We start from the raw sequence: 27,611 nt of genomic DNA, 5'->3' as shown, positions 1-27,611 counted from the left end.
GAAAATATTACCAACCTACATATTCCTTATATTTTTTGGAATAACTAGGTAGGTACTTAATACTCTGATTATGGTTCTTGTAGGTATCTACAAGTAGAATAGATCATTAGTGTTGACCTACCTGAGCCTGCACAATCATTTAAACTCCATCGAAGTACCTACCTACTAATCTGTACTTAAAAGGTTTCTGGAAAATCCCTGCTACTGTTGAATAGACAGACTCAAAACCTTTCTAGTTAAATAGGTACTTCTAATTAACTAATATAATGGGATTCAGGGAAGGCTGGATAGTTAGTACAGTAGTATGATTCTACTAACCCTAAATCGTTAGTAAATTAGTAAATAATGAACTAGTAACAGCTTCACTATAATTATATTACTTCAAAAATAAAAATACATATTTACAATATATCGTTAGGCTAGGTTCGAGAATCCATGGACAATCAGTATCGCCTTACGTAGCCACCGCATGATCCATAATTAATTTCTGTAACAATTGAACGTTTCTATTACACACATACCTACTTATTTTACTACTTTTAGTATGATATACTGATATACAATAATAACAATAAGAATACAATCTAGATTGCATTGCAAACTTGGACTGAGTGAGACAAATTCGTTTTCAGCAGTGCTATGCTATGTGCAATTGTGCACCTATGAGTATGAATGGTGAATTTCAAACGCATCCATAGCATAGCACATATCATAGGTGGAAAAGCACCCTCAATAAGTCAATGCATACACCTTTGTTGCACCTACCGAGTAGGCCGATCTTCGACCAATGAACGGCTAGCAATTGACCGAGTGCTTGGCCCAGTACACTGTCTCGGCCACTCTACTCGGTACGTGTAATCAGGGTAGGTAGAGTATGACCGTTGAGAGAATGAGTTTTTGACACTTGAAATCCCATAGATATTTGATGACTGCGAAGGAAAACCAACTTTACTTACCAGACATACCTAAGCAAACGTCAAAAACGCATTCTCTCAACGGCCGAAGTATAATATCATAGAATAACAAGTACAGTATTAGTACTCGTTATTCTATGATAATAGTGACGAGACACATGACTCACCTTGACAGGTTTGAGCGCGTTAGTGAGCGTGAGGCCGAGGCTCCTAACGAGCACGAAGGGGGGTAAGTCCACGGAGTAGAGGCGGTGGATCGCCTCGATGGCCAGCTGCGTCGGGATGTTGTGCTTCTGGCGGACGCTCTCGTACTTCTCTAGCCAGCTGTGGTGTGCTGCGGGGGTGAGATAGTAGGTGTTGAAATGTGTTTCATTCGTTGTAAATGATTTAAATATTAGTACAGGGATTTTAGTCTATGGAGAAAAACGGCAGCAAGAAACTACATAAATGAGCCGTTAGAGAGGTTTTCTGCAAGTATTGTCCAACTCTAAGTAAGTAATAAATAAACTGAAACCCTTCAGGGACCAAGCATTCGCATTGTTAGGCCGGTTAGGAAATGATTAACGAAAACGAAACCCGAGGTTAAACGGCGATAGTGGCGTCATCTTTTGAATTATAGAAGAACTACTATACTTTGTAAAATATAGCAAGAGTCCTATGATTGATTGACAGATTCTTATGCCTGGAGAATAAAGTTAATTTTACCTACAAAACCAATAAATGACAGATAAAATTTATGGATTTTACAGTCTAGGGTTCATGCAATATTTTACAAAGTATAGCAGTTCTTTTATAATTCAAAAGATGACCCCACTGTCGCAGTTCAATTTCGAGCTTCGTTTTCGTTATTAGAAATGGATCCATCTGGCTTATTTACACTTAATTCACTTCTTTCTCATGACATTTTCCTGTGGCCAGTACATACCGACGTCAAGTCCCTGGTACAGCGCGTCTCCCAGGAACTCGGTGAGGTGCTTCACGTCCCCGAAGCCGAGGTTCACGCCCTGCCCCGCCAGCGGGTGCACGCGGTGCGCCGCGTCACTGGAACAAATAAATGTTATCAATGGTCGACAATAGAGACGTGTGGAGTGAACATGGGGAGGCCTTTGCCCAGCAGTGGGACACTGAAATGGTTAAATAAAAAAAAATAAAAAAAAAAATGGTTAGATACCGTAGTAAATGATAGTAATAGTGGGGTGTTCGAAAGGAGCTTTCTCGAGCACCATGGGCAGTCGTTTCATTATTCGTGATGAACGAAGGTTTCCTTTACCGTAAGAGCAAATGGCTTAATTATATTTATAATCCTTAATTGAAACGAATATATTGGTACATTCCAGGATTTGAACGCCCACGGCCTCTGTCATATGACGAGAAAGATGTGTATGTTACGCCGCTATACCTATTTGTAAACGTGCAGCAGTATTTCGTTACCAGGGTGAAATCGCCAAAATTTGTACATTTTTTGTCCATTTCTCTTGGTTGCACTAAAACCTACTAACTGAGAAAAATATAACAACTTCACATAGAAAATTTTGGTAAATCATGTTAGTAGAATAAGTAACGTATTAAATTATTTGTATTTTATCATATTTTGTACAGTGGTTATTGAAATTTACATAAATTTAAATCTTAATAAAAATATCATATTTCTTTGTTATGCTCTTTGTAACAGTATTTTTTTGTATAAAATAGTATTAAATCTAAATTATTTTACTGGCATCACCACGAGCAAAAGTTTTCTTAGAAGTGGCGTTAGTGTCGCGTCTCCGCCATTTTGTTTGTAGTCGTTATCGAAGTTATAGTGAACTCGGAAGAAAAAAGACTTTTCAGTGTTCCCCTTTGTAACAACCGACAAATTAAGTTAAAGGAAAGTATTTACAAAGTAATTCCTGCACGTAAAATCATAATTTCAGTCTGTTTACTATGCAGTTAGTCAAATTTTCGGAAAACTAAATCCACATGTGTTAAAATATTTTTAGCTTATGAACGTAAGAATTTTTGTTCCATTTTGTTACAATTTTCTTTGTAACGTTACAAAAAGGAAAGCTAAGGGCACATTCAGACTGACAAGAATGTGATGACATTTTTTAAACTAATAAATTACAAAAACATATTAGTTGTACAGAAGTTTAATTTCAATTATCGTAACTAGTGATACCTAATACCAAAATAATTAATAAAAAAAAAACCTCATAGATATATATATTTTTTAAATATATTTGTTCAAAAATTACGAAAGTAGAAAGTGTTTTAATTATTGAATAGATACCGGTCAAAATCATAACCCTCCTTTTCGCTTCGCCGTAGTGCTGATTAAATAAAAATTGTTTTATTTATTCATAGTAGTGTGATCGAGTCCGTATAGTTCCTTTTTGTAACATTTTTGTAACGTTTCCCTTTTGTTACGTTTTTGTTACGTACAAATTTTGGCGATTTCACCCACCAATCACCACACGGCATAAGCACCGGTTATCAAAACAGACATAATGACAGTCTGTAAAAAGCTTCAGTTACCCAATAAGCGCGGTCCCTGTGGCCACGTATCTGGTGCTGTGTCCGAAGGCGAGCGGGAAGGCGGCGCGTCGCTGCGCGCGGCGCACGCTCGGCGGCAGCTGTCGCGCGGCGCCGCCCGACGCGCCCGGCCGGCGCAGTGTGTCGCCCAGCCACTACCACCACTACAGCGTGACACTATGTAGCGGGTTGCTGCTGAATTTTATCAGTGAGCTTTCCAAAAGCAGTCCAAATTACCCGACCAGACATTCGCAATATGCGATCACCCTACAAAAACGCCAACAGCCGTTATATTGTCATGGCTTCGGTTAGTTCACTGATAAATTTCCACCCTTATCAAAAGAAATAAAATAATTGCATTCTGGATCACATCCAACAATACGAAAATAGCCGCTATTAAATGAACTGTCTTCGGCTAGTTCACTGATAGAATTCCACCCTTATCATTTATAAGTGGAATGAACATATGAGGCTATAAAAAGCGTCAGTTACCCAATAAGCGCGGTCCCTGTGGCCACGTATCTGGTGCTGTGTCCGAAGGCGAGCGGGAAGGCGGCGCGTCGCTGCGCGCGGCGCACGCTCGGCGGCAGCTGTCGCGCGGCGCCGCCCGACGCGCCCAGCTGTCGCAGTGTGTCGCCCGCCACTACCACCGCTTCACAGTGCCACTATGTAGCGGGTTGCTGCTCAATATTATCAGTGAGCTTTCCGAAATCAATTCATGTTACCGGATTCAACATTCTGAACAATGCGACGGTCTCTAAGTACGCAAAAATTACAGCCGTTAAATTCACCTTCCTCGGGTAGCTCACTGATAAAATTCCACCCAGTGTAAGCAACAGTTGCATTATGCGATCATAACCAACAACGCGAAAATAGCAGCCATTGAAGTTAACTGTGTTCGGTAAGCTCACTGATAAAATTTCACCCTTATCGAAAGGCCCAGACAACCTCAGTTTAAAAAGCTATAGTTACCCAATAAGCGCGGTCCCTGTGGCCACGTATCTGGTGCTGTGTCCGAAGGCGAGCGGGAAGGCGGCGCGTCGCTGCGCGCGGCGCACGCTCGGCGGCAGCTGTCGCGCGGCGCCGCCCGACGCGCCCAGCTGTCGCAGTGTGTCGCCGAGCCACGACATCGCCGCGTCTACTGGTGTGGAGCGCGGGTACTGCTTCCACTGGAATTTGGGAGAGGTCGATTGAGTTGTTAGGTTGGAGAGATGATTTGATGAATGAGGGTAAATTATTGTGACACAAGACGGTTGGAAAGATAAAATAAAAAAATACTATTTACATCACCCTGGATTACCTAATACATAGGCTACTTTTTATCCCGGAATTCCCACGGGAAAACATTTTAAGGCGAAGCGCATAGGGCAACAGCTAGTACAAAGATAGATAAAAAATCTGCCATAAGCTGCGTACAGACCGGGCCAACGAACGCCCAACGAACACCAACGGTTATCCCAACGATGGATATTTATCATACATAATACAGGGCAGATTGCAGCAACGAAGGTCAACGAAACCCGTTCGTTGGCGTTCGTTGGGCTGGTCTGTACGCGGCTATAAGGAAAATACCTATATGTGCTCATTACACGAACCCGCAGACCCATGCTACGGAAGTATGGTTATACGGAAGTATACTAAACAAGTTTCTTTCATTAACTTGCAGTTGCAGGTAAACACAATAATCTCACCAATGCATCATTGAGCGCGTCCACGAACCGCTCTTCAGGCATCGCCAGTAACTGCTTGGCGTGTTCCACCGATGTGGACCACACCAGCGAGCTCATGCTAGGGTTCAAGGGCAGTAGCGCCACCGGGCCTGACGGCAGGAAGCGCTGCCACGCCGTGATGTTGTTTGTCTCCTGGGGAGGTGTGCGGGTATTGGATTAGTGGTGATGAAAGAAGAGAGCACATGTGGAGATTGAGCCACCGATTCTGACGCTCCTTGCGGCTGATCTATGTCCAACAGTGAATGGGTAGCGGGCGGTTTATCATTTGAGAACTCAGGTAACCGACAGGCGTAGCTCATAAAATCTGCAAGGTGAAGTCACGCAGTGGGCCTAACGCCGCCGCTGACAGGTAGTGGCAGGATGAGGAAGGCCTAGGAAAGATTGTTGTGACGGTCCTTGAGCGAGGCCTATGTCAAGGATTATGAGCTGATGATGAAGTATAGAACGCAAGACCTCTTCATTACCTCAGACAGCTCGAGCGTGGCCACCACCCCCATCTGGTCGTAGCTCCACGCCAGGTTCTGCACGCCCATCGCCTGCCGCACCGCGGAGTTGGCACCGTCCGCACCGATCTGGAAATACATAACACGATATTTGAAATATACTATTTATTTATATTTTACACTTAGGTATTTGTCAATTGGTCTACCAACATTTGACCATTTCACAACGGTTAAAGTCACGTCCACGCTTTGACTTATAGTTTCCGAAAATTGTAAACAAAATTCTAATGGTGTGTTACAAAGTAAGACATAATAATGGGTGTAAAATGTAGACTGAAATATTATTGTTGAATAAACATTGTGTAGCAATTAGGCATGAATAACATATTTGTTTTATTCTGCATCAAAATGAAATAGTATGGAATCTAAGGGTGCTAAATTATACGAGTTTCCTCTCAATAGAATGCCGATGTGATGTGTTTACATTTAGGTGCACATTGCAATTTCAATTCGCCGAAACGATCGCATTTGTAAAGCTTACATGTGCGTGTCTCATGCTAAGATATTTATAAGTACCTACCTATATAAGACGTATATAATTCTCGGTAAGTATTAAAATTTGTGTAAGTATACTCACACAAATAAGTCTTAAATATACTTCAATTATTGTACAGAAAAAGAAAGTTAATGTGCCTATGTCACAGTAAGACCATTGGCTACTAGAAAAAAAACCCTGAGATCAATACCTACATTGTAAAATATAAGTAATTTTAAATAGCTGGTGTCCTTAAACAAAACTGAGTTGAAGTAAGTAAGTATGTATTTATTGAGCCGCAAGTCAGTAACCAGTGGACCAAACCAAAATAGCAAGGCAATCCTTCTTTGCAAGTTGCGTGTTTACACGTTTCCAATAAGTTTATTTGGACAATCTGGAGTGTGAACAAATTCTGGAGTAAAACATCAGTGGCGCAGGAGGCGGCGGTACTGACGCTTGTTTTACTCAACACTATATTCGTTATTTATACGCAAGTGCAAAATACAAGTTTTAGCAACTTAATAAATAAAAAGAAAAGTAAAATTGGTGTTTGGAAAGTGATTAGTGGTTGAGAATTAATTTCACTGGTTGATGTAAAGCCAGCAGAATGTTGAACGAGTTTCGAGTAAATAGCCGCGATTACTCCAATGAGAGTATTGTAAGTATAGTTTATATTGTGCTAAAAAGACTTCCCTCAAATTCATAGACCGAGTTTCGACTCTTTACGTCAGTCAAAAAGTTGAAATTCGTATAACATAACGTCCATTTTAAACCTATTGTAAATTGTCAAAAAGCTACATGAATTTAATTTTAATTACATTTACAAGAGACTCTCTCTTGTAAATGTAAAAGAACATTGCTGGTTTTCATGACCTGTCAAAATGCGACCTCTAGATATGTTTTGCATTGAAATTTTACACGATACACGATGGACCATAGAAGTAAAAACTAATGTGATAGACACCCCCCAGCTCGCTTGACCGACGCCCTTAGATTATATACCAGTAGTGGCTGGATTAGTTTTGAACAGAGTGTTGTAGCGCTCTTGGGAGAGGTCTTTGCTCAGCAGTGGACGAATACGGGCTGATGATTATACCATTACCTGGAGTGGGATTATAGCTGCGCATCCGGTAGAGTCTACGTCAACAGTGGATGTTTGTCTATGGACTGATGATGATGTTATGCCGTAAAGTAAAAATAATCGCCAGGACACGTAGGTACTTAGGTTCAACTTTCAAGTGTCGGGAATGTTACTTAGGTAGGTATATCATATTTTCAGAAATAGTCTTTCATACGTACAAATATCCGAAGTATTCCGAAGAGAACGACCGCACACAGTAGCCAGCAATAATATCAATTTAATCAATATTTATGGCTTATGGTTATGTAATCAGTAAAAAGCTTTTATGCAATACCTATCTCACACCTGTCAATCACAGAAGAGCCCACTTCAGAGTCGATGTCGACATTGTAAATGCTGCAGAGATTGGCTTCCTATACTTTCCTATAAGTACTGCAAAATATGTAAATGTAAATTGTATCAGTTATGCCCTTTGAATACCTACCTATAAAAATATATTTTTGTCCTGTTTTGCGGTTTGCGAGACTTTAGTGCCAATTTCACCATTCTCTGTGAGAGCATAACCAGGGAATAATGGTTAACTTTTGACACATCTGTCATGAATTTTATACTTATTTTTATTTATTTAATTCTTTATTGCACAAATATATAATAAATGCACAAAAGGTGGGCTTAATGCTAAGATGATGGAGATGACGTTTAATTTATAAATCAATCCCTGTTGGTTAGATAACCGAGAATGGTGAAATTGGCAATTATGCCTTAATTAACCTTCACCAATTTCACAAAAACTACTAAATTCAAAACATGTGTCTGTGTGCCATATATTATAAATGAGTACAAATTACGTTTAATAAATAAGTTTATAATAATTTAGCTTTATTTAAAGAGCATGGTAGCTCTGGACGGGGTCATGGACTCATCATGGTGTACCTAAACTACCTACAAGAGACCTGTTAACAATCAGTAGCAGATGTAAGAGAGATAAACAAAAGTTAATTGACGTTGACGTATAAATAATAAACAAAGTATGGTTATCCTTGTTAAGAATTTCCAAGAATATCTATGAATAACTACTTACGTACTTTAAATGTTGCATTCGGCATTAAATAGACGCTGTTTAGGATAAGGGATTGATAAGTCTAGGAAGATTTATTGAGTAACTTTTGTGTATTTGCAATACATAATACACAGGCTAGCAAAGTCTAGAAGAATTTTCTCTAAGTACTTATGTACATATAAGTATCATGCACTTTTGTTTTGGCCATAACTATCTCATCCAGCAGGCTACCCACAAGCCTCTGTAAGTATCTCTTATCATCCAACTACTACACTACTACACCTGTTGCCTCTACAACCAACAGAGAAAATAAATATCAAAACTGTAAAAAAACAAATGCATTGCCCATCGTAAGAAACAGTTACTTATTTTCGTAGTAAACATTTTTGAAAAGTACCTACTTGTGTTATACCTATTTGCTGCATATGCACTAATATAAGAACTCGTTAAAAATGGAATTCCTCAATCGATGGAATCATAAACTTAGGTACTAACACCAGCACCTACCTACCTACTTTGATTGTTTGCGAATAATTTTATATTTAGCACAAAAGCTACATTATGTTTCACTGCACCTACATACCCATGCAACGACGACTTTAGCTATCCTGTTGATATTTAGGTAACTAAGTATAAGAAAATCTGAATACTTTATTGTATTTGAATTGAATGCATGTGACCAAAATAGTGACATTGACGTTTAACTAACCGTTTGTATAAATGACTAGGGCAAGAGAGAAAAAAATATGTGTAGGCGCAGACGAGATGGCATGCGGCAGCCAAAACTTTGATACATAACTATATGACACACTGTAATCGCCATAATAAACTAGTCCGAGATGACTTTTATATCTGGTTTTATATAACTTCCAACTATATGTTGTAACATTTCCCTGTCTTCCTTCTAATAAAACGGGAGTGGATTGCGTGGTCGGAATTAATAAAGGATGGTTTAAATTGGTGAGAATATTATCGGCTGTAGAAAGCTTTCAGTGTTCAGTCAACGCTGCAGTTGGCAGCGCTCGCGCATAGTCCAGTAGAGACGCAATGTCGACGAAAATTGCCGATATAAATGAAAACAATTTAAAGGTTGCCTATATTATTTTGTTGTGACAAGTGTTGTAAAATTATATGAAATGAAATGAAATAGTTTTATTTGCACGAAAAGTGGTACAGTATAGGTGTTTAAAGATTTTACATTACAATAATATAGGTTCCTCACAGTTCACCTGTTAAGGCATGCAAAAATTTGTCACAAAGCTATACACTATAATTCATGTTAATTTTAATGTTAGGTATCTTAAACTAACATTATTTACATAATTAAAACGTAAGTAGGTGTATTAGAATTTACAGTTATTTACGATATTATAAATGTAAGTTAGTTTTATTAGTTATTCGATACAAATATGATTAAAGTTAAGGTACTCTTCGATGGAATAGAAACATTGATTCACAAGCCATTTATGCAATTTCTTTTTAAATATGATAAGGGGATGACTCTTCAATGGCGCTGGTAATTTATTATATATTTTAATTAACATTCTGTAACAGCTGCGCTGGCAAAATGTTGTTCTACATGGGGGGTACACTATTTTGTTTGTATAAATAACAAATAGAAAATTTTACAACGACAACGACATATCGTTTGTTTTAATCCCAATGTGTTGAATAGTGTTCACCACAATCCACAATAAAAAAAGTGAATGCGGTAAAAATCCCACGTTACACCAACAAATTGGGAAATCCCGGCACAGGATAACGCACTACACTAACCCACTCATCGACTCCAGTCAAGTGGGCGAGTATATTTGTATAGTGAGGTAATCCATGTAGCTAGCTCCAGAGTGTGCAAGTACCTATGTAGCTCAACCAATCACGCGGCTCCGTAGATGTACCGGGAGGGCAGCGGCCGGTGTTACGTGGACATGGGCCAGCTGCATGAAGACTCGGACCCTGAGGTGGGGTACATCTCGAGCGACGAGTCGGGGCAGGGCGGCGACATGGGCGAGCGGCTACGGGTCAAGCCCACCAGGGATATTTGGGAGACTGGTAAGTTTGAATGTGGAACTAAATGATTGTATTAATGAATCGAGTGAAATCCATTTGTGGATTTTTTTATGGCATCGCGTCGTTGTGATAATCCTTAAACCTACTTGCTTTGTGTGTAAAATACATAGAAAGACCTGAATAAAATAGAAATGTAAATAAGTATTGCAACATTAACAACCGAGATAAAGTAAGAGTAACTACATCACATGCATATCAATACATCTGCTGTAATGTACAGGTGTACAATTTCAAAATGAATATTAAAATCTAAACAGACGAAATCCAATGGCTCCTACTGCAGCTGCCGCAAGCGGAAGAAATCTCAGCCCTGATAGAGGCAGGACATTACGAAGACACCCTGAACATCGCCAACCAGCGCGGGCTCAGGACCACCGCCCTCTGGGCCAGCTGGCTCGGCCGTAGCGCCCTGCTCGCCAAGCTCCTCACACTCGGAATTGACCCCAATACCGCCGACGACACCGGCAGGTAGGTCACACAAACAATCAACTAGGTAACCAATCCTCCTTTGATCCCTCAGATTCTTTAATGTCAATTTAATTACAGGACGTGCCTTCATCTCAGCTGTTTGGTGGGAAGTGACGAATGTGTCAAACTGCTTTTGGAGCACAAAGCTGACCCAAATCGGTGGGCCGCAGCTGGAGACAATAAAGCGACACCTCTGCATTGCGCTGCGAGCGCTAAGAGTTTAGCTTGTGTTAAGGTAATTTATTTTATGTTATTTTTGCCACTTTTTACATTAAACTAATAAATCATAATTCATAATATCGGCCGGACCCAGTTGGACAGGAATTGTGATGCCATTATATTTTTATCTGGTGTACCTAACTCCTTTAGTTGCGGTAGTAGTAAATAAATAATCGCTAACCATTCCTATTTCTTGAATATTTAGTTCATCCTGGATTTCTGTTCTTCCAGGAATTGCTGCGTCACGGGGCGGACGTGAACGCGGGTGTGGAACTCCGGTCCCCGCTCCACTACGCCGTGCTAAGCGACGCACCAGACGTGGTCCACGCGCTGCTAGAGGCCGGCGCCTCGCCCGACACGTCACAGGTGGAACATGTTTACTATAAATCAGTTATAATGAACCGATATAAACATAACCCCGCTTTGTTCGTGTTTACGGCACGCTAAGTGGAAAGTATAGATGAATGGGGCCGAAGGAACGGATATTTTTAGAACTGTTACCGCGTGATATACTACATCCTTTTTAGCTTTAGAATTCTTTTATCGATTCATTGATAGCATGGAGTTTATAGATTTATTATTGATGTTTCCAGGTGTTTACAGAAACCCCTTTGCACGTGGCAGCGTCACTAGGTTCAGCCTCCTGTACAAGGCTACTTCTAGATGCAGGGGCAGATGTTAGAGCAGCGTTTGGTCCAAACAGGTCCACCGCATTGCATTTAGCAGCAGAGGATGGGCACGCTGAATGTGCCAAGACACTTCTGGACCACGGAGCGCCGATTGACGGACCAAACTGCATGGGACAAACACCACTGCATCTGGGTAGGTTGCATACTAACACTTTAATGTGCCCTTTACATTTTAAATTTTGGATTGAGTAACCCCACATGAGCAAAACATTTCATTTCATTCTTTTTCTGCTCCGCCACCTTAATTATGAAAGCTGTACATAATCCTTATTGTTTTATTCTCTTCAGCGGCACTGGCACAATCAATAGAAGTAGTGGAACTACTAGTGGGGAGGCGAGCTAACGTGAAAGCGAAAGACAACGGCGGAAGAACCCCGCTATACAGTGGCATAGTCAGAGGAGCGAGAGTGTGCGATGTGGCCCGGATACTGCTGTCGGTAGGCGCTGATGCCAACGAACCAGACATCTATGGATATACACCGCTACACATAGCAGCCTACAACGCGGTTTCGGCCTGTGTTTTGTTATTGTTAGGTAAGGTAAATGTGTTTGTTACAGTTTGTTTGACTTGGTAAAGCTTCAGTAGCTACAACGACGTACCAAGAAAGATTTACACATTTATAGCTATGGCATATGATGATTATCCATGTACTATCAGGAAATCAGACGTTGTCTACCTGAAATCCTACAAAAACTGCTTAAGCTTCTTGGAACTGAGGCTTGGAATTTGTTTTGTAATCGGGTCAGCATGGATGTTCTTTATCTGAGGCTGATGATGCTATCCTCATCCCCAGATTACGGTGGCGACGTGACCCTACGCACAAACGGCGGAGTATCAGCTCTGTCCTTCATAGTCCGTCGTGTCCCGGACGTGGTGCCTCGCTACATCCGCAAGTTCGACGACGCGGTACAAGTCAACGAACACGAGCTGGGTGACATCGACTGCGAGTTCACCATCGACTTCCGCCCTCTGGTGCCGTGCTTGAAACGGGGGGAGGCCGAGCTGTTACTGGCATTTGTTGAGGTGAGGTCATTTTAAACGAGCTCAAATAGGGAACCTGCTGTGCAGATGTGAAGTCCCACGATCACGATTCATAATAGAACCCTTAGTTTAGGCACCTTTTTATGGTTCAGTAGTTCATAAGGTTTTTTGTATTTTCCAGGTCGGCCGAAAAGATTTTCTGAAACATCCGGTAGCAGAGACTTTTCTATTCTTAAAATGGAGAAGAATTAGAAAGTTCTTTGTGTTGAGTTTCATTTATCACGCCATTTTCATTTCGCTGTACAGCTTTTATGTTCTACGTAAGTAATAATCAGTCTTAATCTTAATTTAAGTATTTTTAATTACTAATCATATTCATTTGATTTATTCTTGTTGCAGAGATCTTCGTATGCGAAAACCTCACATGTGACGTACCATCGTACCTGCACCCCATTCAGTACCTGATTATCATTTTAAATCTTTGTTTCCTGTCCAAGGAGTTATTTCAGACGTGCCTTGATTGGTCAGCTTACGTGCGACAGTGGGAGAACTGGTTGCAATGGCTGATCATCATTGGAGTCTTTTTGTGCACCGTAAGATTAAAACCTCTACCTACTACCGCTTAACGTTGAAAGACCAAGTCCCATAAATAACCAATACTATTACACCTAAAGAAGAATGAAAGCCTTTAGTCCTCACTAAATACCCATGGAAATGAACTTACAGTCCTCTTTTGTGCCGCTGGCAATGATAAAAATGCATAAATTTGCAGATACCGAATGGGATCAATATAGCAGGAATGAAGAATAATACAACAACATGGCAACATGACGTGGCGGCCATTACTATATTCTTTTGTTGGTTAGAGCTGATGATGATCATCGGAAGATTTCCAACTTACGGCCTTTATGTGCAGATGTTTACGACTGGTAGGTGACACATCATGCAATGTTTATTTTTTAGGAATACTGAACATTCAGAGTATTATCCAAAGGACCATGTACATTCAGTAATAGTCTCGTCATTCTGAACATCTTCATTATGGCTGTTTAATTATAATAGCTAACAAAAGTCTCCTGTATCAAACGTAATTAATACATTAAAAGACGGAATTTTTACTGTGTTTCCAGTGACGTTGAACTTCTCAAGTTTCCTCATTGCGTACAGCTGTCTGCTGATCGCTTTCGGGCTGGCATTCAGCGTTTTATTCAGCAACTACACCGCCTTCAGGCTCCCCGCAGGCCTGGTCAAGACCGTCATGATGATGTCCGGAGAACTCGAGTATGAGGACATATTCTACAACGACCACTCCGAGATACAGTACCCGCTGACTGCGCACGCTATTTTCCTCATCTTTGTTCTGCTTGTCACGGTTATATTGACCAACTTGCTGGTCGGTTTGGCTGTCAGTGATATTCAGGTGAGGGTTTTCAAGGTATATTTATATATTATAATCAATAATCCCTCATTGCTCGACATACCCCTCGTTCCCCATCCTATTCCTACGTTTTTCTGGTCATGTTCCCCACTGTCGAACTCAACACAGTACACAATTTTAACGTTAGCGAGATGTAACAATATTTTTTATAGTATGTTAGATAGGCCCGCATATTTAACTAACCCCAGTGGAAGCTAACAAAGGATATAGTTTTTACAAATATTCCAGGCACTACAAGAGAGCGCGGGGCTCGACCGCCTCGTCCGACAGACGCAGCTCGTGGCTCATCTGGAGAGCATGCTGTTCAGCTCACTACTGTCATACGCGCCCCAGCAGCTTGTAGCAGTTCTTCGGTATGGAGCCCTGTTGACGGCATCCAGCCTGCGCATGCTGAACATCAAGCCTAATGACCCGAGGGAGAAGAGGGTCAGTAGTAATGGTTGTAGGTTTAGGACATGATGGATGAAATGAGAAACCAATTTTGTTTTGATTGTGAAGGAACTCTGGAGATTCTGTACTCAGAGTTTTCCCAACAAAATGAATATGCTACTATGAATAGTAAGCCAAATCTGGTATTTACTATATGGTTTGATACGTAAAATACCCTACATCTACACACTTCCTCCAACTGTCACCCAAAGCAAATGTGCTCTAGGAAATAATTTCAGTTTCATGCAAAACATTGTGAATTTGTGGCTAAAATCTATTGTGAAGTGTGAATCAACATCAGTGGCACCTGTGAAAGTGTTATCTTTGAAAATCACAGTGAAATAACACCAAATCAGTGAAAATAATTTCACCTAACAACTCTTCATACTTCGAAAAAATAGTTGCATACCCTCAAATTGTTTTTTTTGCCTAAATTTAAATTTCAACAAATTTTAATGATGAATCCTTATATATTTCAATAATAAATCACCTCACAACGGCAATATGAATGCACAACAAGTGAATCAACCTGCTAAACCACCAATCCCAGTAGTTTCGACCACGGGAAAGGTTTCCAAAACATCAGCTGGGAATCAAATGTCCCAGTTATCATTATCAACCAAAATCAATCTTGATCCTCAAAACCAACCACCACTAAGTGAAGATGACTGGCAAACAGTGCCAGTGCTTAGCCAACAAAGTAGATACAAGAGAAAAAAACAAAACCAGTCACCATCTCCTGAAAAGGATGTGCCACTAACTAACCGCTACTCCTCATTGCATGTCGATGACACTAGCACAATTAAATCTGTCCCAAATTTGGTTGGTATGAAACCCAAACAACCCTCCAAACCTCCGCCGATATTCTTGTATGGTGTGGAAGACCTAAACCAGCTAACCATTAGCATCGAAGAAGTAGTAGGCCAGGACGACTATTCATATAAAGTTGTTTCAAAAAATCAGCTTATATTATCCTCTAAAACAGCAGACATTTACAAAAAGCTCATTGAGCACATTAGGGAGAAGGGGCTTATTGGGCACACATTCACCAGGAAAGAAGACCGCTCTGTCAAGTTCTTCATTAAAAACCTACATCACACTACTCCAAAGGATGTGATCATAAAAGCAATCGAAGATACTGGTAACAAGGTAAGAGGTGAAGTAGTTAACATTCGAAGGAGAGGTACTAAAGAACCATACAACATCTTCATTGTCAATGTTGAGCAAAATGAAAACAACAAACTGGTAAAGGAAATAAGATATATCTTCCACCAGCGAGTACTCATCGAAGACCCAAGGAAAAGTACCATTATTCCTCAGTGTACAAGGTGCCAAAAGTATGGTCATACAAAAAATAATTGTATGAGGCCATACAAATGTGTAAAATGTGCCGAGGATCATAAAACTACAGTGTTGAGTTCATTTTCTAGTAGCAAATAAACCATCAGTAAGAACGCACGCTGCTCATCATTTCTCCACCTTTAAAATACAGTGACATAGTAAAATCAACCTAATTAACACCCACATAATGGTCGTTATCGAGCCGAATCAAAGTTGTTTACTACAAATTCGCCGGTAACCAGCCCGGCCGAGAACAAAAGAATTCTTATCTATCGTCGAGTGAAGTCGAGTAAACAAGTGTTAATTTCAAATAAAATTAAAGTAATGCAAGTGTGGACATTAATTTAATGTGTGTTAACTTATGGACTAACCAGTGCTTAAAAACGAAACCTAAAGAACTAAATACCTAATCAAAGTGTGTATGAACGCTAAGTGAATAACTATTATAAGAATTAATTGACTTTGTGAACGTGTTGAACATTAAAATAGTGCGATATACCTACCTAACACTTTGGACTATCAAACGTAAATATAGTGTTTATGCAAAATGGAAGCGGAAAAGGAACTATTGCAAATTTTAGAAGATAAAATATCAATGTTACAGAAAGTGTTAGTTAACTTTAAGAAATGTCCTAAGGCTAGGCTTACGAAAGGTTACATTACTGTGAGACTACAAACTATTCAAGAATATTGGCGAGACTTTACGAATGCACATTTGGCCCTAACTAGAAAAGTACCTAAACAAAATAGACAGAATTACCCGTACTTTGCAAACGACGAGTACTACGAAGTTGAAGAATTATACTTGGGTTTACAAGCGGATTTGACTGACTTATTATCCGAGTGCTCGCCGTCAGCCACCAGCCGGCAGTCAGCAGGCGCAGCCAGCACCAACATGGAGGCCGCTGACGCGTCGCAGGTCAAGCTACCAAGGATACAGCTGCCTACATTCACAGGGTCTTACGAAGAGTTCCCGGCCTTCAAGGATTTGTTTACATCATTAGTAGACAACAATGTTACACTTAGCAATGTCCAAAAGTTACACTACTTGAAGAGTAGCATCAAAGGAGAACCAGAGTCGTTACTGAAGCACATGCAAGTTGTAGAATGCAACTACGAACCAGCGTGGAAACTGTTACAAGAACGATACAACAATATGAGACTTATTACCAACTCTGTGTTGAAGCGATTATTTAACCAAAGGAAGATATCTGCACCTACAGCTGACAACATTCGTTCACTGTTAGATACAACTAATGATTGTCTAAACAGCCTGAGAAACCTAAGCATATCAACTGATTCTTGGGATCCAGTCATCATATTTCTGGTCATTCAGAAGTTGGACCCAGAGTCACATCAAGAATGGGAACAATCAGCATTCAATGGAAACAGCGCAGAACTACCTAAGTGGACGGAGTTATCAAGATTCTTAGAAACTAAATATCGAACACTGGAGCTAGTTAACCCACCACAGAGACAGAAGATAACACAGAGCCAAAACAGAGAAAGAGAATACAAAGTTCATGTTTCTACGGATACCAACAGTAACAATAACTATAACAACAAGGAGAAATGCTGCTCAATGTGCAAAGAAAACCACACCTTATGTCATTGTAGAGAGTTCATATCAAAGGTACCAAGAGAGAGATGCGAGTTCGTGAAAAGCAATCAACTATGTTTCAATTGTTTGGCCCCAGGACATTCAGCTTTTAGATGTCGACTCAGAATGTTCTGCCGAGTATGTAAGAAGCGTCATCACACGCTACTGCATGAGACCTATCAACCAAACAATGTAGAATGTCACCATGATACAGCTACCAACGAGAACAACAACAACAATGAACCAGTCTCAGAGCTATCAACCAACATAGCAACCAACACGTCTACTGCGCTCCTGGCTACAGCCCTAGTACCAGTGAGAGATGAATCATCAGGACGTGTCACCATGTTAAGAGCACTAATCGACAATGGATCACAAGCAAGTTTTATTAGTGAGAGAGCCGCCCAGTTACTTAAGCTGAAGAGGATACCCTGCAATGGTACAATCACTGGCGTCGGCACAACAAAGACAACAGTAAAACACGTAGCACAAATTGAGGTTCTTTCAAGCCAAGATAACAAATTCAGCCTCAAATTGAAAGTTTATGTAATGCCTACGCGTTTAACATCACAATTACCAACGAGAGTTATCTCTGAACGCACCTGGTCACACATCCATGGTATAGCTTTAGCTGACCCCGGCTTCAACCAACCTGGACCTGTAGACATGCTGCTGGGTGTAGAAGTGTGTGCCGCAATTATGAAAGGCGAGATTATCAAGGGTCCCCCAGGCACCCCTAGTGCTCAAAATACCAGCCTTGGGTGGATTCTCTTCGGGCACATCACTACAGAGGAACACAGAGATGAATATACAGTAATGCACCATCAGATTGATCTGGAAATAAACAGTATGCTAAAACAAATGTGGGAATTGAATGATCATGAGCAAAAGATCCTAACCGCAGAAGAGAGAAGATGTGAAGAAATATATGAATCAAATCATTCCAGAACAGAAGATGGCAGGTACATTGTGAAGTTGCCTTTTAAAACAGAGAATAGATTATCAATACAGAATGGATCGAGAGACATAGCTCTGAGAAGTCTAAAGCAACTAGAGAGACGCTTCGAAAATAATGAAAAGCTAAAGGAAGAATACACAAAAGTGATAGAAGAATATCTTGAGATGGAGCATATGGAAGAAGTACCTATAGAAGAAATCAACAAGCCAGCTGTATACTTACCTCATCATGCAGTTATGAAGGAAGAGAAAGAAACATCAAAATGTAGAGTGGTATTCAACGCCTCATGCAAGGGAACCAACAATACTTCCCTGAATGATGAACTGCTAGTTGGTCCACAACTACAAGAAGACATGCGAAGCATTATAATGAGATGGCGCATGCACAAAATTTGCTTCGCCGCTGACGCAGTTAAAATGTACCGAATGATATTAATAACAGAGGAGGACAAAGATAATCAAAGAATCCTATGGCGTAAAAGTAGAACCGAACCTGTAAAAGATTATCGATTAAACAGAGTAACATTCGGAACGGCTTCAGCCCCTTACTTAGCCGTTAAAACTCTGCTTCAGCTAGCTAAAGATGAAGGCCACATTAACGTAGAAGCAGCTAAAATAATCAAAGAAGATTGTTTCATGGATGATATAGTATCTGGAAAGGAAACACTAGAAGACGCAATCAAAACAGCTAAAGATATAGAGAAGATATTACAGAAAGGAGGTTTCATATTACAGAAGTGGTGCTCAAATGACGTAGATTTCCTGAAACAATTCGAACCATCAAAGATTAGCACTCATGTCAACATTAAATTTGGCATAGATGGTATCATAAAGACACTAGGCCTCATCTGGAACATGGGAGAAGATGTATTTCAATATCAAAACAACTTACCTGCTACAGCTGAATCATACACGAAGAGAAGTATCCTGGCAGAAATACAGAAGTTGTTCGATCCTCTTGGATGGATTGCCCCGGCGATTATCCCTGCAAAGATACTCATGCAAAGATTATGGTTACAAAGAACTGGATGGGATGAAGACGTAGACGAAGAAGCAAAAGAAGAGTGGATAGAACTTAGAGAGAAATTTCAAGAGCTGGACCAAGTACAAGTAAAGAGATGGCACGAAACGACTGAAAGCAACAGAGATCATACATCTATACATGGTTTCTGTGATGCTTCCACCAAAGCCTATGCAGCAGTAGCATATCTCAGAGTAGAAGACAAAGAAGGAAATGTAACAACCAACATAATAGCCGCTAAAACTCGAGTAGCACCACTAAAACCAGTAACACTCCCTCGTCTGGAACTATGCGGTGCAGTACTGCTTGCAAAGATGCTGAAACAAATAAGAGAAGCCATGAGGATTTCTGAAAGTAAAGTTCATGCTTGGACAGACTCCACAATCGTACTGTCCTGGTTGTCTGGAGATCCAGCAAGATGGAACACCTTCGTGCGTAATCGAGTTGTAACTATCTTAGACGATGTTAATAACAATTGGCGTCATGTCCAGACTCACGAGAATCCAGCAGATGTAGCTACGAGAGGCATTGAAATAGCAGATTTAAAGGAACACAAACTATGGTGGAAGGGCCCACAGTGGCTAAGAGAGAAAGAAGTCATCTACAGCAAACCGGCATACCTGGAAACAAACCTGGAAAAAAGAGAAAGGATAAAGATTAATACAACAATAGTAAATGAAGATGAAAACATAGAGAAACAATTTGAAAACATGGAAGATTTAACACAACTCCTCATAGTCATCACACACTGCAGAAGATTCATGCGATACAAGAAAGATAACCTGAAAGAAAGACCTATAACTACAAAGGAACTTAATGAATCACTAAACGCATGCATAAAAATAGTTCAAAGAAATAATTTCGAAGAAGAAATAAACAGATTAAAAGAAAACCTTGAAGTCAAAAAGGAAAGCAAGTTGAGTTTACTAAAACCATACATGGATAATGAAGGAATAGTAAGAGTGGGTGGAAGACTGAGACACGCAAACATAGAAGAAGACAGAAAACACCCCATCATTATACCAAGTGAAGGTTACCTTACCACATTAATAATCGCTGATGCACATGCAAAAACGTTACATGGAGGAATCCAACTTATGCTTGAGTACCTGAGATCAAAATATTGGATTCTGAAAGTAAAGAATTTAGTAAAAACGAAGATTCGTAATTGCTTGATATGCGCCAAACAGAGAGCATTAGTAAGAAACCAGCTGATGGGAGACCTACCGACAGCCCGAGTCAACCCAGCCAGACCGTTCTATAATAGTGGCGTTGATTTCGCGGGTCCTTATCAAGTTCTAATGTCAAGAGGCAGAGGGGCAAAAACAAGCAAGGCATATGTGGCACTGTTTATCTGTATGGCCACGAAAGCAATACACTTAGAACTTGTCGGAGATCTGACATCAGAGGCATACATAGGTGCATACAGGAGATTCATCTCAAGACGAGGCCGCTGCTCGCACCTATGGAGTGACCAGGGAAGAAACTTTATCGGCGCCGACAAGGAGTTAAAAACAGCATTGAAGGAGGCTAAACTCGATTTTGAAGGAGACATAGCAGAGACACTTGCCAAAGATGGAACTCAATGGCATTTCATTCCTGGATATAGCCCTCATATGGGAGGCTTATGGGAGGCGGGCGTCAAGTCGATGAAGTACCACATGAAAAGAATCCTGACCTCTCACCTCACGTTCGAAGAGATGTCTACACTCCTGTGTCAGATAGAAGCCTGTCTTAACTCCCGGCCTATATCTACAATTGAATCTGAATCTGAAACAATAACACTAACACCAGGCCATTTCCTGATCGGTGAAGCGCCTGTGACTGTTCCAAACCCAGACCTGAAGTCAGTGAAGGTTAGTCGACTGACACGTTGGCAACATCTACAGAAACTCCTATCAGACTTTTGGCAAATATGGCAGAGTGAATACCTCGCACGATTACAACAAAGACCAAAATGGCTAAAGAAAGTACAGGAATTTGAGAATGGACAAATTGTACTTATAAAAACAGAAAACCTGCCACCCGGCAAATGGAGTCTCGGCCGCATCGTGGACAAGCACCCGGGCGCTGACGGAGTCACCAGAGTGTACAGTGTGAAGAGTGGTAACAGTGTAGTGCAAAGACCTATGAATAAATTGTGTTACTTACCTATAGACACTGCCACTTAAAACTTAATTATTTAATATTTTCAGTAGCTTTGTTTACCTAACTAATTCTAAATGAAATAAGTTGCATGATCAAATACTTAAGTTAAAATGTTCTTATTACCTAACGTTACTTAAAAAATGTAGTATTTACTTAATCAGCCTTTAAGATACAGTCCACAGAGTTAAAATTCAGTTTAAATAAAAATGCATTGTAGTAAATAACTATGTATTCAGTCAAGTAAAGAATCTATCATATCAATTCTATCTATTTAAGGCCTTTAGCATTGTATAATCACTTTTTTAAAAGGGCCTTTAATAAATGCCCTTTGGGGGGCGGTATGTTGAGTTCATTTTCTAGTAGCAAATAAACCATCAGTAAGAACGCACGCTGCTCATCATTTCTCCACCTTTAAAATACAGTGACATAGTAAAATCAACCTAATTAACACCCACAACAGAATGCACAAAGAGTAACAACACCCCTGCCAAGTGCACCTTATGTGAAGGCGAACACCCGGCCAATTATAAGGGATGCAATGTGTATGTTGAAATGATGAATAGGAAAACCAAACGTAACACTTTGAAGCATACAGCGGACAAAGTAAAGGAAACTGTATCTAGAAGCAGCGTACCTGTCTCCATGGAACAAAACAAGAACACAACTACCATGTCCTACAGAGATGCTACGGTGTGTTTATCTGCTAAAGAAACAAATCCACTATCATCATCATCATCACCAGCTGTTGATTCTACCAGACCGCAGCCAAACATCCAAATACATCAAAACCATGATGACGGCAACAATATCTACTCAATACTAATGAATACAATGAATAAACAAGCTGAAAAAATAGAACTCCTTCTGAACAACATGGTCATTCTTATGAACCTTTTAACAACGCTTGTGCAGAAACTACCATGAATAACTTGAGAATTGGAACATACAATATAAACGGACTTACGTCAAGCAAAAATGAACTATCAGTAATACTCGAAATAAATAAAATTGACATAATGCTTATATCGGAAACCCACTTAAATGACCACAAGGAGTTTAATTTGGATGGCTATAATATTTATGTTAGTAATCACCCTAAAGGCACTTCACAAGGTGGCTCAGCAGTCCTAATAAGGAGCAGTATAAAACATCACCTTCATAGTACATTCCAAGAAGAGTATATACAAGCTACCACTGTTACAGTGGAAGGTAGAAGTGGAGCCATCAATGTCAGCGCTGTGTACTGCCCTCCCAAACACACTGTGAGTGAGGGAATGTGGGCTTGCTATTTCAAATCATTGGGCCCCAGATTTATCAGCGGCGGCGACTGGAACAGCAAGCACACCTTTTGGGGCTCAAGATTAATCACAACTCGAGGGCGTGAACTCAAAAGGTGCTTAGACTCCTGCAAGCTGACTTCCTTATCCACTGGTGAACCTACTTACTGGCCGACAGATCCAAATAAAATACCCGACCTGCTTGATTTCTTTATAAAAAAGGGTCTCTCAGATTTATACTGTGACGTGGAATCCTGTCTAGACACAATATCTGACCACTCACTTGTCATAGGTACGTTCAGTACAAATATAATTTATAGAGAGCCTCCATTGACACTCTACAACCATAAAACAGACTGGGACGCCTTTGCAGAGTATCTCAACGAAGGTGTAGATCTAAAAGTGAGACTGAAAACAGAAGAAGATATTGATGAAGCCACTTTTTATATAACAAATAAAATACAAGAAGCAGCCTGGCGTTCAACACCTGAAATCAAATTCTCAGCAAAACCAGTAAACATACCATTGGAAATAAGAAGAAAAATCGGTGAAAAACGAAAACTCAGAAGGCAGTGGCAACTGAGTCGATCTTCTCAAGACAAAATGAATCTAAATAGAGCAGCCAGAGAACTAAAGGAGATAATAGAAGAAAATCAAAATGCAACCTTTAAAGATAAGTTATCTCAACTCTCAGCCACAAAGAAAGACAACTACTCATTGTGGAAGATAACAAAAAACTTGAAAAGGCCACAGCAACCAATTCCTCCTATCAGAACACCGCAGGGTACTTGGGCTAAAACACCACAAGAGAAAGTTGATGTCTTTGCAGAGCACCTTAGTCAAGTTTTCACACCAAACAGTTCAAATATGATGGAATTTGAAAAAGAAATAGACCAAGTGATAAATAGTGACCAACAACTATCACCTCCAATAAAACTAGTGACACCCAACGAGCTACACCGAACAATAATGAAGCTAAGCAACAAAAAGGCACCGGGTTTTGACCTCATAACTGGGGAAATTCTGAAGCATCTTCCTAGAAAGCCAGTAGTTTTCCTGACAATGCTATTCAATGCTGTCTTTCGAATACAATATTATCCTAAACTATGGAAAGTGTCGCAGATATGTATGACCCCCAAAGATGGCAAGCCACCCACTGATCCTGGCTCGTACAGGCCTATAAGCCTGCTACCATTACTATCCAAAGTGTTTGAAAAGGTGTTCCTGCGAAGATTAAAACCTATACTCGATGAAGAAAAAGTTATCCCTGATCATCAGTTCGGATTTCGAGAAGAGCACTCCACTGTTGAACAAATACACCGCATTGTGGAAAAGATACGACTGTCCCTAGAAAAAAAAGAGTACTGCTCTGCAGCCTTCCTAGATATACAACAGGCCTTTGATAGGGTGTGGCACAAGGGTCTCCTATTTAAAATGAAAAACCTGGTACCTAATTCCTTCTTCATGGTGCTCAAATCTTACCTACATGGCAGGAAATTCCAAGTCAAAATAGGAGAAACTACTTCAAAACTATATGAGATCCAAGCATCTGTCCCACAGGGTTCAGTCCTCGGTCCAGTGCTATACTCCATCTACACAGCCGACTTGCCTTGCAAAGATGATGATGTTGTTATGGCAACTTACGCTGATGACACAGCATGTCTCTCGAGCAATAAAGACCCCATCCTAGCCTCACAGAAACTGCAAGCACAACTGGACGATATTGATGTCTGGCTGCAAAAATGGAGGATCAAATCCAGTGCCACAAAATCGGTTCACGTCACATTCACCCTACGCAAAGGTGACTGCCCCCCTGTTAACTTGGGACGGGAACAACTACCGCATAAAAATTGTGTGAAGTACCTTGGTCTGAGACTAGATAGACGACTTACTTGGGCTGAACACATCAAAGCCAAAAAAACAGAAGCTAACCTACAATATCAGAAGCTGAATTGGCTGATAGGAAGACAGTCGCCTCTCTCACTCAACAACAAACTGCTGGTGTACAAGTGCACCATAAAGCCAATCTGGACTTACGGCATCCAACTCTGGGGATCTGCAAGCAACTCCAACCTGGAAATCCTACAACGCTTTCAGAATAAAGTACTCAGGGACATATCTGGTGCTACTTGGTATACCCGAAATGCTGAAATACACGAGTACCTGGGGATGCCCACAGTGAAAGAGGAAATATGCTCATACAGCTCCAAATATCAGGACAGGTTGCAGGGACATACCAACAAATTAGCGAGAGATCTACTGATGAGTGACCCCGAGGATACTCGACGGTTGAAGCGATGGCACATCCTGTCCCTCAGTGACAGAATCTAAGTGGAGATAAGCTGGAATTAGAAACCAAGGAGATGATGTTCACTGGACCATCACCCAAAACAACGAGGGATAATGAACATACAATCTGATGAAGACAGAATGTCGATGGCAGATGAGAAAGAGAACAAAAAAAAAAAAATCTACACAATTTATACAGATACCGATTTATGATACAATTTAAACAGATTTATTATTTCAGATACCGCGAGACCTGATAGCTTCAATATACAAGATGGTGGTGAGCCGGAAGGAAATCAACAGAAGTGTTTGCAAAAACAATAACTACGAATGCAGAATCCAGACTTGCAGTGAAGATGAGCACACAGTACCATTGGTTGTTAAACGCAAGAGCAACTTGTTTGACCGATACTCGTCAGAGAGCCAACAGAAAGTGGAACGTAGAAAGAGAACTACTTCTAGGGAGAGTAGAAGCAGGCCGGTAACTTTGAGCGCAGTACAAGACTTGTGTCTGCTAGATATCAAGAATCAACTCACAGATCTTACGAAAAAGATGAACAAACTTGTAGATGTTACAGATGCGAGATTAAATGTTATTGAGAATAAGCTCCATATTGGTGATGCATTGTAATACTTACTATCTTACTAATAATTTTATTGGGGTTTCTATTTTTGTAATAAATTCAATGGATTACTACAAACAAGTTTTTTTCTGTGTTTATTTCAATTATTAAGTAGTCATGTAGTCTTTGTCCTAATTATATGCCCCTGGCAAACAGGTTTGCAGGCTCATACAATAAATCCAATGATTTAAGGCTTATGTAAGGAAGCCCTAAGTAGTATCTTAGGATGAACAGATATGGTAGAGGTAGATGAAATTTCTCATGAACCTCCTGTAGGTTGACTGGAAGCAAATGCTTACAGCTAAGTTTCCCTTTAGTACACTTTGATATCTGTATAATATTTTAATACTAAGGTAAGTTAGTATTAGTAGGTAGTATTAATGAAATAAAGTACTTACCAACAGCTGACACGAATAAACATCTCCATTTCCCATCCTCACTAAGCTTCTGGAGTCACTAGCAGTTTTTGGCAGCTCGTAGTTGGCAATCTTTGCACCGTAGACCACATTCACATTGGACACTTCCGGCGACTTCAGCTCAGTGTTGACTGCATGAAGTAGAACATCATTCTCTACTATGTAGGCAACATCGTCATCCATAATTTCAGAACTGCTGAATGTTATCAATGCATCAGAGCAGGCATCCCATACCTGAAAAGTTAAGGATGAATTAGGGATTTATTCTAGTTACCTCAAATAATTTGTAAATCTAGCAATAGAACTTTTCACAGCCTTAGACAGTAAAAGATTATTCAAGTAAGATCAATCCTGCGGCAGTGTTAGTGCCTGAATATGACGCTCACTCAAATAGAATCTTTGCTTCTTTATCTCTTAAGGTCTCAACATTAACAGCCTTCCTAATCTTGGACCATTTTCCATAATGCCAGTCCATTGTTATGTTGCAACTGCTGGGATCACACATACAAAGGTGTAGGTTGTATCATAATGTTTTCCTTTGCTATTAGTACTTTAAATGTACATTAATACAGTAAATTTTACCTGCATGTGTCTCACAGGCTGCAGTCTCATATTCTCCACATGACTCCAGATGTTCATAGAGTTCATGAGAGCTTTAGTATTCTGGTTGAGAGCTACTACCCTGTTGCTGTATTCAGGCTTCAGTTCAAACGGTTTATCCGGACTCCCTTCCAAAAGCAGGACTTTCAAATTGGAGAATATTTTGTTTTTGCCTGAAGTTATTACAAAACATGGTTATGTAAAATTGATTGTGAAATCATAAGCATTTCAATACTTTTGCAATTAAAATGGATACTGACCCATAGAACATGCTAAAGTACATCCTACCATACCACCGCCGGCAATAATTATGTCGTATTCGCCTTTAATTTGTTCGGAATTAATTTGGTTAGTACTGTAACCCCGGTCGGCGCCTAATGTTCGGATTATTTTCGTCACCACAACAGAGTTTCTTCGTAAATTCCTTTGAAGCATCATCATGATGAAAATAACTGTATTTAGTTTCGATTATATTAACTTATTTAACAATAATACAGTGGTTTCAAGCCAAATGTTATGTAAATTTTAATAGTATCCCGTATTTATTTTGGTTTTTTGACATTTGTTTTGTACGCAGACAACATCAACTTTTGTCACAGACAAAATTTTTGTAGGTTTGTTTTTTTTCTGTCAAAATTTCAGTGCAACTAAAACCAGTGTCATACAGCCAAGGAACCGTTTCTTTCAGATTATTTAACATTTTGTTTACTACCTACTACATAACCATACTGATATGTTAAAATATTTTTAAATTCTTTCATGTGATGAAT

The 27,611-nt window shown here is 40.1% G+C and overlaps 3 protein-coding genes across 4 annotated transcripts; 2 read left to right on the top strand and 1 right to left on the bottom strand.

The window, feature by feature from the left end:
• Nucleotides 1–356: 356 nt before the first annotated feature.
• On the bottom strand, nt 357–27,426 carry LOC119691022 (ubiquinone biosynthesis monooxygenase COQ6, mitochondrial). Its single transcript, XM_048630089.1, has 9 exons — nt 27,102–27,426; nt 26,824–27,014; nt 26,224–26,475; nt 5,620–5,727; nt 5,117–5,287; nt 4,398–4,594; nt 1,840–1,955; nt 1,082–1,248; nt 357–487 (listed from the first exon to the last, which is right to left on the bottom strand). The coding sequence occupies exons 1-9, from the start codon at nt 27,280–27,282 to the stop codon at nt 455–457; spliced, it is 1,416 nt and encodes a 471-aa protein (XP_048486046.1). The 5' UTR covers nt 27,283–27,426; the 3' UTR covers nt 357–454.
• On the top strand, nt 6,643–25,906 carry LOC119691021 (transient receptor potential channel pyrexia). Its single transcript, XM_038107322.2, has 14 exons — nt 6,643–6,791; nt 10,167–10,326; nt 10,602–10,812; nt 10,891–11,047; nt 11,263–11,397; nt 11,625–11,853; nt 12,009–12,254; nt 12,515–12,744; nt 12,884–13,022; nt 13,102–13,295; nt 13,475–13,631; nt 13,833–14,122; nt 14,369–14,566; nt 25,444–25,906. The coding sequence occupies exons 1-14, from the start codon at nt 6,741–6,743 to the stop codon at nt 25,831–25,833; spliced, it is 2,787 nt and encodes a 928-aa protein (XP_037963250.2). The 5' UTR covers nt 6,643–6,740; the 3' UTR covers nt 25,834–25,906.
• On the top strand, nt 16,376–22,024 carry LOC125490549. 2 transcript variants are annotated; one of them, XM_048630087.1, is made up of 2 exons: nt 16,376–20,360; nt 21,492–22,024. In XM_048630087.1, the coding sequence occupies exons 1-2, from the start codon at nt 16,458–16,460 to the stop codon at nt 21,657–21,659; spliced, it is 4,071 nt and encodes a 1,356-aa protein (XP_048486044.1). In that variant the 5' UTR covers nt 16,376–16,457; the 3' UTR covers nt 21,660–22,024. The 2 variants fall into 2 exon arrangements, with proteins under 2 accessions (XP_048486044.1, XP_048486045.1); XM_048630088.1 differs by having other exon boundaries at nt 16,376–20,365; nt 21,497–22,024.
• Nucleotides 27,427–27,611: the final 185 nt, after the last annotated feature.

The sequence above is a fragment of the Plutella xylostella genome, chromosome 25 (genome assembly GCF_932276165.1).
Source record: "Plutella xylostella chromosome 25, ilPluXylo3.1, whole genome shotgun sequence".
NCBI classification, from domain to species: domain Eukaryota; kingdom Metazoa; phylum Arthropoda; class Insecta; order Lepidoptera; family Plutellidae; genus Plutella; species Plutella xylostella.
This window is presented reverse-complemented; position numbering and strand designations above follow the sequence as displayed.

Excerpts from the sequence above, each read along its gene's own strand:
- LOC125490549 (XM_048630087.1), top strand. The coding sequence starts at position 16,458 with ATGGAAGCGGAAAAGGAACTATTGCAAATTTTAGAAGATAAAATATCA. Across the intron at positions 20,361-21,491 it reads GAAATAATTTCGAAGAAGAA|ATAAAAACAGAAAACCTGCC; the intron begins ATAAACAGATTA and ends CAAATTGTACTT.
- LOC119691022 (XM_048630089.1), bottom strand. The coding sequence starts at position 27,282 with ATGATGATGCTTCAAAGGAATTTACGAAGAAACTCTGTTGTGGTGACG. Across the intron at positions 5,288-5,619 it reads CCACGCTCGAGCTGTCTGAG|GAGACAAACAACATCACGGC; the intron begins GTAATGAAGAGG and ends ACACCTCCCCAG. Across the intron at positions 1,249-1,839 it reads GTACCAGGGACTTGACGTCG|CACACCACAGCTGGCTAGAG; the intron begins GTATGTACTGGC and ends TCACCCCCGCAG.
- LOC119691021 (XM_038107322.2), top strand. The coding sequence starts at position 6,741 with ATGTTGAACGAGTTTCGAGTAAATAGCCGCGATTACTCCAATGAGAGT. Across the intron at positions 11,048-11,262 it reads AGAGTTTAGCTTGTGTTAAG|GAATTGCTGCGTCACGGGGC; the intron begins GTAATTTATTTT and ends CTGTTCTTCCAG. Across the intron at positions 11,398-11,624 it reads CCTCGCCCGACACGTCACAG|GTGTTTACAGAAACCCCTTT; the intron begins GTGGAACATGTT and ends TGATGTTTCCAG.